Below are 13052 nucleotides of genomic sequence, written 5' to 3'. Positions count from 1 at the left end.
TCTTATACGTCTCAATGAGATCTCCCCTCATTCTTCTAAACTCTAACGAGTACAAGCCTAGTTTATTCAGCCTCTCCTCATAGTTCAACCCCCTCAACTCCGGAAACACTGATATCAATTATCGGGGAAAATCCCACCTAATTCACTAATATCCCTCAGGGAAGGAAATCTGCCGTCCTTACCTGGTCTGGCCTACGTGTGATTCCAGAGCCACAGCAATGTGGCTGATTCGAAATGGGCAATAAATTTGATTTATTACTGTCACATTTATTAGTATACAGGGAAAAGTATTGTAAATGACACCCATACCCACGAATGAATAAATAAAAAGATTAATTTGAGATATTTCCCTTCTAAAATTTAAATATTTTAAATAATGTATTTTGTCAGTAAACATTTTGAGGGGAGAAGTTGATTTTTAAATTGAAAAACAATCTTTGGAGTAAATTTTCCAGTCCCGTCGGCTGCGGGAATGTCTGTGGGTGGGACACATAATTTGATGAACCTGTTAAAGCCCCATTGACCTTGGGCAGGAATTTCCAGACTCGGGGTGGGAATGACTGGAAAATTTCACTCTTTGTCTCACAGGAAGTCTGGTTGTGTCTGATTGAGGAACTGATTTTTAATTAAGGTTATATTTAATAGGAACCTGTCGGTGTCCGTATTCTTCAGGGCGGAATTTTACGGCTGTCTGGCTCCGGCGGGATTTTCCTGTCCCGCCAAAGTCAATCTATGGCTCACCGTGTTTTCCAGCCCCTCCATAACCATCAAATTCCACCGCCCTGTATTGCCGATCGCTGTAAGGATTCTGAAGAGTACATTCTGTATTAGGGCTGAGGCGTGGGGGAGATGGTGGTGTGATGGTGATGTGATTGGATCAGTAATTTAGTGATTCTAGCTGACGCTCTGGGGACACGGGTTCAAATCCCACCGTAAAACTAATGAATAAAATCTGGGATTGAGACGTGGTCTCAATAACAATGACCATGAAACCAGTGTCGATTGTTGGAAAAACCCATCTAATTCACTAATGTCCCTTTAGGGAAGGAAATCTGCCGTCCTTACCCTGTCTGGCCTACATGTGACTCCAGAGCCACAGCAATGTGGTTGCCTCTTAACTGCCCTCTGGAATACTGACGGAGACACTCAGTTCCAGGGTAATTAAGGGATGGGCAACAAGTGTTGGCCCAGCCAACGATACGTGAAAGAATAAATGATTAAAGTTTTAAAAAGTGCTTTGAGGATTAATCAGAGAATTGTTGCGTTTTGCAGTAATCACAATATTTAATGGGAAAGTGGAGGAGGTTGAACTGCCGGTGGATAAAGTCGACATTATCATCAGTGAATGGATGGGTTACAGCCTTTTCTACGAATCAATGCTCAACACGGTCATTTTCGCCCGAGATAAGTGGCTGGTAAGTGCACGGAATCTAACATTCCCCAGAACAGACCGTTACTGTCCCATTCCCCATAGAAGTGTTGAGTTTTGATGTCTTACCATAAAATGCAAAATGAAAGCAGGCAAATTTGACAGAGAATTTCAGCCTTGGACACAAATAGAAAGCCTTGAATTTATAAAGATGGGCAAAGGAGTCCAAAGATGTGTAAATTAGATGGATTGGCCATGCTAAATTTCCCCTTAGTGTCCAAAGATGTGCAGGTTAGGTGGATTGGCCATGCTAAATTGCCCCCTTAGTGTCCAAAGATGTGCAGGTTAGGTGGATTGGCCGTGCTAAATTGCCCCCTTAGTGTCCAAAGATGTGCAGGTTAGGTGGATTGGCCGTGCTAAATTGCCCCCTTAGTGTCCCAAGGTATTGAGGCTAGAAGGATTAGCCATGGGAGATGTGTGGGTTATGGGAATAGGGTGGGAAAGAGAGCCTGTGTGAGATATTCTGTCAGAGAGTCAGTGCGGACCTGATGGGCTGAATGGCCTCTTCTGCGCTGTAGGGACTCTATGAAAGCACCTTTCCCAACCTTGGGATGTCTCAGCCCGTGGAATATGTCGCTAAGTTTTGCAATATTGGAAATTCAGCAGCCAATGGATGCACAGGAAGATCCCACAAACAGCTGATATGCTTTTACGTGATGTTGATTGAGGGATGAATGTTGGCCAGGATACTGGGAGAAATCCCCTGGGCTTCTTTGCCAACAGGGATCTATCTTCCCAATCTGAAAGGCAGGCGAACAACGGGAAGCGTTGTCAGTGCCGTGGCTGAGGCCTGTGGGGGGGGGGGGGGGGGGGTCCCTCAACGAGTGAAATCTGGGATGTGATAGTTGAGTAGCTAACGGTGAAAGTGTGCAAGGGTTGCGGGTTGGGTTCTGCTTTGTACGTGCAGTTCAAAATGTGATGTCTTTATCAGGTGAATAGATTACGAGATCCATTTCCCCAAAATTCACCAACAGAAACCGGGAGGGCTGATGTTCCCAGACCGAGCCACACTGTACATCGTTGCGATTGAAGATCGACAGTACAAGGACTTCAAAATCCACTGTAAGATCACGTCTGAAGGTTGTGCATTCACACCTTCCTGTGTTCCATTCTCCTACGGGGTGGCGCAGTGGTTAGCACTGCTGCCTCGCAGCGCCAGGTTACCCTGGGTTCGGTTCCCCGGCTCGGCTCACTGTCTGTGTGGAGTTTGCACGTTCTCCCCGTGTCTGCGTGGGTTTCCTCCGGTTTTCTCTCACGGTCCAAAGAGGCGCAGGTTGGGTAGATTGCCCGTGCTAAGTTGCCCCTTTAGTGTCAGGGGGACCAGCTCAGGCAAACGGGAATAGGGCCTGGGTGGGATTGTGATCAGTACAGACTCGATGGGCCGAAGGGCCTCTTTCTGCACTGTAGGCTTCTATGACTCTATGAGATCTCATTTTCCGATTTGATTTTCCAGCTCCTCGCCGGTGAGAGAATGGGCGGGACCTCGTTTCAATAAATTTTAATATAATTAGCGGGCTTCCCTGTTCCCCCCTCCCACCCCACCCCACCCCACCCCACCTCCTTGTCATTGTCACATCAACGAGGTTTACAACTGCTTTTCAAAAATGTGTGGCAGGGAACCGGCTGGGGGGGGCACACAGGTAAGGGTAGCCCCCCCACCCCGATCCTCCCCACCCCCACCAAGGGGGGTGGGGGGGGACATGCCAGGGCAGTGCCCCCGGCACCTTAGCACTGCCTTGTCGCTGCCCCAGAGTGTCACAGCCGAGGGGAAGAGCAGGGAGCAAGGCTGGGGCCAGCCTCTGCGGGGGGTTGGGGTGGGGGCTCCATTCGGGAAGGAGGGGTGTTCCCCATATCCATTGGGGGGTTGGGGGGGGGGGGCGGGGTATTGCCCTGGTGCCTGTTTTGGGGGGAGAGGGGGTTCCCTGTAACCACGGAGATGGGAGGGGATGTTCCCTGTATCTGTAGAGATGGGAGGGGTGGGCTGGTGGGGAGGGGGGGTGGGGGTTGCATTTTTTTTAAGTGCAGGTTGGGGGCACCCATTAAAAGCGACGCCCCGAGCTCTGGGGGGGGGTGGTCTGCGTTCGATCAGGCTCCCACCATGCCAGCGAAGCTCCCCCCACCCCCCTCCCCCCCCCCCCCCCAAGATATTTTGTACACACAGTGCCAGATCAGCCCACGCCGCGGTTTCACCACTGGTTTACATTCTGATCACTCAGAGCTGCCTGAGGGTCAGGTTTAATCCCCCACCCCAGGGGGGGAGGTACACGACCCTGGCAGGTGGGTAAGAGCGATTGCAGAAACACTGTCCGTCTCCCACCACCACCGCCCCACCCCCCCCCCCCGGTCCCCCGTTCCCCCCGCCCACCCCCCCACCCCCACCCCTGTCCCCCCACCCCCCGCCCCCACCCCACCCCCCCCGTCCCCACCCCCCGTCCCTCCGCTTGGCTCCTTTCCCACAAGCTCACCGCCATTCGGCCCATCTGGCCTGCTATGCCACTGGATAAGATCATGGCTGATCTGATTCTGACCTCAACTCCACTTTCCTGTGCCCTCCCCCGCCCCCAACTCCTCCCCCCCCCCCCCCCCCCCCCCCCTCCTCAGTGTGTGACACCCGAGTAGGTCAGAAATCTAACACAGCTTGGAACATATTCACACACTGGCAACCGTCTGAGAGAAACCCTCCCTATCTCAGTCTTTAATAGGGGGAACTCTCATTATTAAAGGCCCCCCCCACCCCATCCCCCACAGCACCAGATGCAGACCCGAATGGTGAAAGAGAGAGTTTGCAATTCCGTTCAAAGCTTCCCAGATGATTTCGAGTCAATCGGACACTTTACAATGATAGTCACTGTTGTATGAACCAGGGTATTTGAGCGGTTGGTTGTGGTGCAGTGGATAGCACTCTGCCTCTGAGCCGGAAGGCTCTGGTTGTGGTGCAGTGGATAGCACTCCTGCCTCTGAGCCGGAAGGCTCTGGTTGTGGTGCAGTGGTTAGCACTCCTGCCTCTGAGCTGGAAGGCTCTGCCTTCGAATCCCATCCCCGGGACGTGGTGGCCAAGGAAAGTTCACAATGCGGCCAAACAGGTTGAGTGTCACCCTGTAATTCCTTCCAAACGCTCCAGTGGCGGGTGGGAGAGAGCCTGGACAGCCACACTCGATGGGGAGTGGTGCCCCTGCTGCTATAACCCCCCTGGCGATAGACTAGTGACCCGTCCCGGGAATTACTGGCCGTGGAAATGGACAGAGTGGCCACCAGATGTGGGAAGCAAATTGGAAATTCAGCAGTTGGTGCTGAAAAAGTTCCCCAATCAGTGAGCTCCTCATTCCCTACCCATCCGCCTCCCCTCACCCACTTTCCCACTCTCCCCCTCTCACACTCTCCCCTTCTCCCCACATCCCCTCACCCCCCCCATTCGCCCACTCACCCCCTTCACCTATGCTTCCCACCCACAACCCTCACCCCCTTCACCTATCCATTCTCCCCCCGCACCCCATCTCCCCCTTCACTTCTCAACAACCCTCCACTCACCTACTCTCCCCCAAGCCCACTCTTCACCCTCTCTCTCCCCCTTGCCCACTCGCCGCCCTCGCCCACTCTCCCCCCAACTCCTCTCTGCCTACCCGCTCACCCAATCGCCTCCTTCACCCACACCCCCCCTCACCCACTCTCCCCCCCGCCTCACCGACTCTACCCCTCACCCACCCACTCTCCCCTGTCATCCCCTCACCCACACTCCCCCCCCCTCACCCCCCTCGTCACCCCCCTCACCCACTCTCCCCGCCCCTCACGTACTCTCTCCCATCCACGTGTGGTTCACTCCCTCCGATACAGTCTCCCTGCGCCCCCCACCCCCCACCCCTCCCACTCCCCTCCCACTCCCCATGTGCCAGTGAGTTGGTGTTTGATCCCTTGACTTGGACAGTTGGAGTTGATTTTCCGGATCTGTTTCTCTCCTTTAGGGTGGGAAAATGTTTATGGGTTCGACATGACGTGTATCAGGAATGTCGCCATTAAGGAGCCTCTCGTGGATATTGTGGATCCTAAACAAGTTGTTACCAATGCCTGTCTCATCAAGGTACGGTGAGGCCCCCCCCAACCCCAACCCCATCAGATTCACTTTGCTTGTGGCAAGACATGACATGAATGCAATCAGTTAGATCTGTGCCAACCCCGTACCCGCTGCCCTATTCCCCCCTCCCCTGGGTATCGGGATAGGAATCTGGGGAACGATCCTGGCCGGGGATTTATTTCCTAATCCCAAATAAAAACAAAATCCCAAGAGTTGGGAAGTGGAGCCACGTGCCCCTGGCTTGTTACTCAGCTCCAATGTGATTGGCCGGGATGCTGGGAATCTAGCATCCGCCATGTTGGATCAGCAAAAACACACGGGAATGTTTAACCACCTGCTCGATCGCTATAGATCTGATCAGAGCTTTCAGTAAGAAATGCCCAAGCCCCACTTCCAGCTCAGACTCGGGTTTGAACCCCTCTCTCCAGTAGGAATGGCGGCTGGGGGGTCAGGGGTCGGGGTGGGTGGGTGGGTGGGGGGGGGTTTCCGTCAGGCTGAGGTCACCACCTTCCCATCATGCATTTCACCCCCGGCATGGCCTCTGCGACAGGCTGTGGAGAGAGGGGCCGAGGGGCTTGGAGACGTCACTGTCAGTCCTGTCCATCTGAACTCCATGAGGAGCAGTAGACCCCCTCCCCCCACCCAGTCACCCACACGCCCACCCACCCCCTCTCTCGCCCACCCCCTCTCTCACCCACCCCCTCTCTCACCCACATCCACTCTCACCCACCCACCCCCTCTCTCACCCACCCACCCCTTCACCCTCTCACCCCTCCCCACTCCCTTACACCCCCCTCCCCCATCCACCCCCCACCTACCCCATCACCCACCCCCCCACCTACCCCATCACCCACCCCCCCACCTACCCCATCACCCACCCCCCCCACCTACCCCATCACCCACCCCCCCACCTACCCCATCACCCACCCCCCCACCTACCCCATCACCCACCCTCCCCACCTACCCCATCACCCACCCTCCCCACCTACCCCATCACCCACCCCCCCACCTACCCCATCACCCACCCCCCCCACCTACCCCATCACCCACCCTCCCCACCTACCCCATCACCCACCCCCCCCACCTACCCCATCACCCACCCCTTCCCCTACAGTCTCACTCCCTCACCACCTCAACCATCTCCACCCACCCCTTCACCCTCTCACCCCTCCCCACTCCCTCACATCCTCCCCCCTCCCCCACCCCCTCTCTCCCCACCCCCCCTCTCACCCACTGTCTCTCTCATCCACCCACCCCTTCACCCTCTCGCCCCCTTCCCACTCCCTCACACCCTCCCCCACCCACCCCCCACTCACCCCACCACCCACCCCTTCCCCTACACTCTCACTCCCTCACCACCTCAGCCGCCCCCACCCCCCCCAATCTCTCACTCACCCACCCACCCTCTCTCACTCCTTCCCCCCCCCTCACACACATCTCTACCCACCCCCTCTCTCAACCACCCACCTCCACCCTCTCTCGCGCACTCAACCCCCTCTCACCCACCCACTCCCTCAGCCCCACCACCACCGCACATCAGCTTCTCGTATCCCAGACTGGCCCTCAACGGCCTCGTGCCAGCCTCAGCCTCTCTTCTCCCGCTGAGCTGACAGCAACTGTCCAGCCCTTTGTCTCGAAATACCAAATAAACCCGTTGAACTTCATCCCTGGTTTTGTGAGACTTCTTACTGTTGCCTACCCCAGTCCAACACCAGCAGCCCCACATCATATGTGAACACCCCACTGAACATCTGCCCCCTGCCACCTGTGCCCCTTCCCTAGGCCAGCGCCCCTCCGCCCATCTATACCCACCCCCTCCACCCATCTATACCCACCCCCTTCCTCCAAATGGCCCCCAGTAATTTGGGGCTGAAATGCTGATAAAGTGTTTGGTTTGCTGTTTGGAGAGAGGTGCTGATAACTGAACTCTTTCCTGATGCAGGAGGTGGATATCTACAACGTGAAGCCCGAGGACCTGTCCTTTATTTCCACGTTCTGTCTGCAAGTGCAGAGGAATGAGTATGTTCACGCTTTGGTCACTTATTTTAACATTGAGTTTACAAAATGCCACAAAAAGACTGGATTTTCTACAGGTAATCCTCAACAACTGTTATCTTTAATCAAACTGAAATGGAATGTGGATAACTCTGAATCCTGGTAAACCGGAATATTTTCTCAAGCCCATTCGCAGAATTCAATAGCACCATGTGTCGATACAGTTCTTTCGGAGACTTGTCCAATTTAATCCCTCATTCCAGCTTTCCTCCCAGGATCCTGCCAGTTAATCCCCTTCGAATCCATATCCAATTGCCATTTGGAATTCCTTTTTGATATTGATTTGACTTATTATTGTCACACACATTAATATACAATGAAAAGTATTGTTCCTGTGCTCTATACAGACAAAGGATACCACTCATAGAGAAGGAAAGGAGAGAATGCAGGCTGAAGTGTTACAGTCATAGCTAGGGTGTAGAGAAAGATCAACTTAATGCAAGGTAGGTCCATTCAAAAATCTGTTGGCAGCAGGGAAGAAGCTGTTCTTGAGTTGGTTAGTACGTGACCTCAGACTTTTGTACCTTTTTCCCGAAGGGAGAAGGTAGAAGAGAGAATGTCCAGGGCGCGTGGGGTTCTTGATTACGCTGGCTGCTTTTCCAAGGCAGCAGGAAGTATAGACAGAGACAATGGATGGGAGGTTGGTTTGCGTGATGGATTGGGCTTCCATTTGTTAAGAGGAACCTGGAGACACAATGTAAAATAACAGTTACAATACAAAAAGGGGTGCAGTACCAAGGAACCTGGGTGTCTCTGTGTATACGTCATTGAAGGTAGCAGGACATGTTGAGAGAATAAAGTATCCAATATCCTCGGTTTAATATGGCCACACAGTAGAAGAGCAAAGTTATATTGAACTTGTATAAAACACTGCTTAGACCTCAGCTGCAGGAATGTGTCCAGTTCTGAGTGCCACAGTTTAAGGAAAATACAAGACATTAGAAAAAGTGTAAAAAGAATTCACAAGAGTGTTTCCAGAGATGAGGAATTTCAGTTACGTGGATAGATAGGAGAAGTTAGGACTCATGAGAGCCGAAATCCCAAGATATATTAAGGAGTTAGACCAGACCCCAACTATTTGCTACGTTGGCAATAGTGTAAGGAAAAGGTGTTTCACTCCAAGTGTGATTCTGTTGACACACGGGAAAGCTTTTGTCAAAACAAACTTTATTTAACCATACAGTTTAACTACAACAAATGAATTAGCTTAACATTTAACATTTGAACAATGCTTTAATACGAAAAGAGAAAAATCTTAGCTGCTAACCTATCCCTATGAGTTCTAATTCAAGCAAATTCTTCTTACAGATTTAAAACCCCTCTTCAAAATCAGTTCACAATAAACAGGCTTATGTGCTTGTACTTGTTAACAGTCCTTGAGCTTTTTAAATACCTCTGGAGAGGGAGAGAGGGAGACAGAGCAAGACCTGCCTTCAGACAGCCCCAAACAACAGCCTTCGGAGAGAGCGAGACAGAGGGGCACCTCTTGTTTCTTTTGGGATCACGCAAAACCTGATTGTTTTAAAATAAAAGAGAAACTGTGTATCATCCCTGCAAGCTTAGCTCCTCCCATTAGCACACAACTCTGTTTCTTGTTGGTCAACCTAATCAAAACCCTACTCTGAAACCCCAAGAAAAACCCTAGTAAACACAAATGCATCAACTCCATTTAAACAAATATACCTTTAGCTGCAATCAGGCATTATCCCGTATTGTCAACATCTGAGCTGTCTGGTACCCAGACAAACTGGCACCATGTAAAACAGAGCTGAATTTTAAACATACCCCTTACAAGAAGTATGATAAAAATACATTTCTTAAAGGCATAGTAGCATCACGGGTGGTTTTGAGACGCCTAACCAGCCTGGCTGGGAGGGACATATTCCCATTAGTAGAGAGGTCAGGGGTCGTGGATAAATTAATTGGCAGAAAGGATTAAAGGGAGTTGAGGAGAGTTTTTTTTTCACCCAGAGGGTGATGGGAACCCACTCTCTGAAAGGGTGGGAGAGGCAGGATCCTCATCGCGGTTAAAAACCTATTGGCCGAGCGCTGGAAAGGGTTATTTGGCGGGATCGCTCTTTTTTGGCTAGCATATGTAGGATGGTCTGAAAGGCGTCCTTCTGTGCTGTAAATGTCCTGTTTCTATTTCTGGCCTGTTTGAATAAATTGCAGTTAATTATTTATGAAACATTTTTGGAGAGTGTTTACTAAGACTGGGAGTAACATTGCTGACTTGTAATTTTTCCACAGCTCCTGATGCTCCGTATACACACTGGAAACAGACTGTGTTTTACTTAGAAGACTACCTGACGGTCAAACAGGGAGAGGAAATTAGTGGCACCATAGCAATGAATCCCAATGCGAAAAATAACGTAAGTTAAATCTAAACAGTTCAGCGCAACAGACATATCTTTACATTCATTCACAGGATTTGGGCCCAGCACTTGCTGCCCATCCCTAATTGCCCCCTGAGATGGTGGTGGTGAGCTGCCCTCTTGAATCGCTGCAGTCCCTGCAGTGTAGGTACACCCCCAGTGCTGTTAGGGAGGGAGTTCCAAGACTTTGACCCAGTGACAGTGAAGGAACAGCCAATATATTTCCGAGTTGGGATGGTGAGTGGCTTAGAAGGCAATTTAGTATGGCCAATCGATCTAACCTGCATGTCTTTAGAAGAGGGAAGAAACCCCCGCAGAGACGTGGAGAATGTGCAAACTCCGCACAGACCGTGACCCGAGCCGGGAATCGAACCCAGGTCCCTGGCGCTGTGAGGCATCAGTGCTAACCATCGTTCAGCTTGGAGTGGAGGTTGCAGGTGGTAGTGTTTTCTCGGGTACTGCTAGGGAAGGAGTTCCGGGATTTTGTCCTTCTAGATGGTAGTGGTCGTGGGTTTAGAAGGTGCTGCTGAAGGAGCCGAGGCAGTGTGTCTTGTAGATGGTACACACGGCTGCCACTGCCTGTCAGTGGTGGAGGGAGTGAATGTTTGTGGATGGGGTGCCAATGAAATGGGCTGCTTTGCCCCGGATGGTGTCGAGCTTCTTGAGTGTTGTTGGAGCCACACTCAGGCAAGCGGGGAGTATTCCATCACACTCCTGACTTGTACCTTGTAGATGGTGGACAGGCTCTGGGGGAGGTGAGTTATTCCCAGCCTCTGACCTGCTCTGGTAGCTATTTTTATGGCCAGTCCAGTTCAGTTTCGGGGCTGTGGTATAACACATTCGGCAACGGTCCTGGTGTTGAAGCAGCGATGAAATAATATTTAGGAAGAATGTGTTCGCAGTGGACCGGACGCAGGGGAGATTTACCAGGGCTGCTGCCTGGGATGGAGGGTCAGAGCTGTGAGGAGAGATTGGAAAGGTTGGGATTGTTTTCCTGGGAGCAGAGGAGGGGACCTGATCGAGGTGTATGAGGGAGTGGATGGAGGCATCTTTTCCATTCGTAGAGAGGTCACTAATCGGGGTTTACACTGAGGGGGAGAAGGCTAAAAGGGGAGTTGAGGAGAATCTTTTTCACCCAGACAGTGGTGGGAGTCTGGAACTCTTTGCCTGAAAGGGTGGTTAAAGCAGAAACTCTCGTAACATTTAAGAAATATTTAGATATTCACTTACGCGACCGTAGCCTCCAGGGCTGTGGGCCAAATGCTGGGAAACGGGATTGACGTAGTCAGATGGGCGACACGGTGGCACAGTGGGTTAGCACTGCTGCCTCACAGCGCCAGGGACCTGGGTTCGATTCCCGGCTTGGGTCACTGTCTGTGCGGAGTCTGCACATTCTCCCCATGTCTGCGTGGGTTTCCTCCCACAATCCAAAGACATGCAGATTAGGTGGATTGGCTTTGCTAAATTGCCCCTTAGTGCCAGGGGGATTAGCAGGGTAAATATGTGGGGTAACAGGGAAAGGGCCTGGGTGGGACAGTGGTCGGTGCAGGCTCGATGGGCCAAATGGCCTCCTCCTGCACTGTAGGGATACTAAGATCTTAAAGGGGCAGGATGCATCCCAACCGACATGTATCGCACACGGCAACGTGGGTGACTCTTAACCGCTTTCTGAAATGGCCGAGTGAGCTCAAGGGCAGTTAGACACGGGAAATGAATACTGGCCCAGCCAGCGATGCCCATATCCCGTGAAAGAAGTGTTTTAAAATTTCCATATTTCAATTCTAACCCTCGTGAAACGAGGCCTGGAGCTTGGCTTGATTTTTTTGTGGCCTTGTCAACCTGTGGTTGCTATTTTTAGCGAGTGATGTAACTGTGCTCGAGAGATTCCTTTGCTTCCCCATTTAGATTCTGAATTTCTACGCGACTTCCAACCTCCTGATTATTCTTGCCAAATTGCAATACCTCACATTTATCTATGTTGAAATTCACTTGCCAATTATACGCTCATTCTGTCGCAGCCCTGAGTATTTTGGGTTTTAGTTGAGGTTTGCTATTTGGTTTCATTGCAGCGAGATTGTCGAGCGTTTTGTGACTCAGCGTGTCTCCCTTACTGACCAGCCTCTCAATGGGAACCTGGGCCCAACTCAAAAACTCAAGGTCATTCCTGAGTGACCTATTTTCTGCATCCTACCATATGTTGAAGCTACCTGGTGTACAATGACTCGTGTGTAACCCGGGCCTGGCCCAGCTAGTGCTCGACTTGCAAAGTCTCTCATCCTTGTAATTTACTTCGAATAATTATAATTTTATAATCATAGAATCCCTGCAGTGCAGAAGGAGGCCATTCAGCCCATCAAATCTCCATCGATTCTCCGACAGAGCAACTTGCGCAGGCCCATCTCTACGTCATTTCTTTAACCCTACGTATTTACTCTGTTGGTCCCCTTATCTACACATTTCTGGGCACTAAACAGCAACTTAGCATGGCCAATCCACCTAACCTACACGTCTTGGGATACTCAGGGGCAATTTAGCACGGCCAGTCCACCTAACCTACACGTCTTGGGATACTCAGGGGCAATTTAGCACGGCCAATCCACCTAACCTACACGTCTTGGGATACTCAGGGGCAATTTAGCACGGCCAATCCACCTAACCTACACGTCTTGGGATACTCAGGGGCAATTTAGCATGGCCAATCCACCTAACCTGCACATCTTTGGATTGTGGGAGGAAACTGGAGCACCCGGAGGAAACCCACGCAGATATGGGGAGAACATGCAGACTCCACATAGACAGTCACACAAGCTGGGGATTGAACCTGGGTCCCTGATGCTGTGAGGCAGCAGTGCTAACCACTGTGCCACCATGCTGCCATCCTCATGTCAGGCTCTTAATCCTTAGTAATTGACAACATTTTTGTTGGTCTCACTCCTCTCCAGCCCCACCACCCTCCAAGGTCTCTGCGCCCATTTAGTTCTGTCCTCTTGATAATCTCCAGTTGTAAAAGCCCCACCCTTGGTGGCAGTGCCTTCAGTTGCCTGAGTCCTGAGCTCTGGAATTCCCTCCCTCAATCTCGCTTTGTCTCTGCCTTACTTTTCTCCTATAAGGCAAGATATGAAAA

The 13052-nt window shown here is 51.5% G+C and overlaps 1 protein-coding gene across 1 annotated transcript in view; it reads left to right on the top strand.

The window, feature by feature from the left end:
* The window catches only part of LOC145339342 (protein arginine N-methyltransferase 8-like), a 53253-nt gene that overhangs the window by 32771 nt on the left and 7430 nt on the right, over positions 1 to 13052 (top strand). The window contains exons 5-9 of the mRNA XM_080183773.1: positions 1273 to 1415; positions 2404 to 2491; positions 5389 to 5504; positions 7441 to 7591; positions 9804 to 9925. Coding sequence (XP_080039899.1) covers positions 1273 to 1415; positions 2404 to 2491; positions 5389 to 5504; positions 7441 to 7591; positions 9804 to 9925 — 620 coding nt within the window. The remainder of the gene's footprint in view (positions 1 to 1272; positions 1416 to 2403; positions 2492 to 5388; positions 5505 to 7440; positions 7592 to 9803; positions 9926 to 13052) is intronic.

Source organism: Carcharhinus amblyrhynchos, unplaced genomic scaffold, assembly GCF_965287045.1.
Source record: "Carcharhinus amblyrhynchos unplaced genomic scaffold, sCarAmb.v2.hapA scaffold_410, whole genome shotgun sequence".
NCBI lineage: Eukaryota > Metazoa > Chordata > Chondrichthyes > Carcharhiniformes > Carcharhinidae > Carcharhinus > Carcharhinus amblyrhynchos.
The sequence above is the reverse complement of the archived record's forward strand: the minus strand, read 5'-3'. Positions and strand labels throughout refer to the sequence as shown.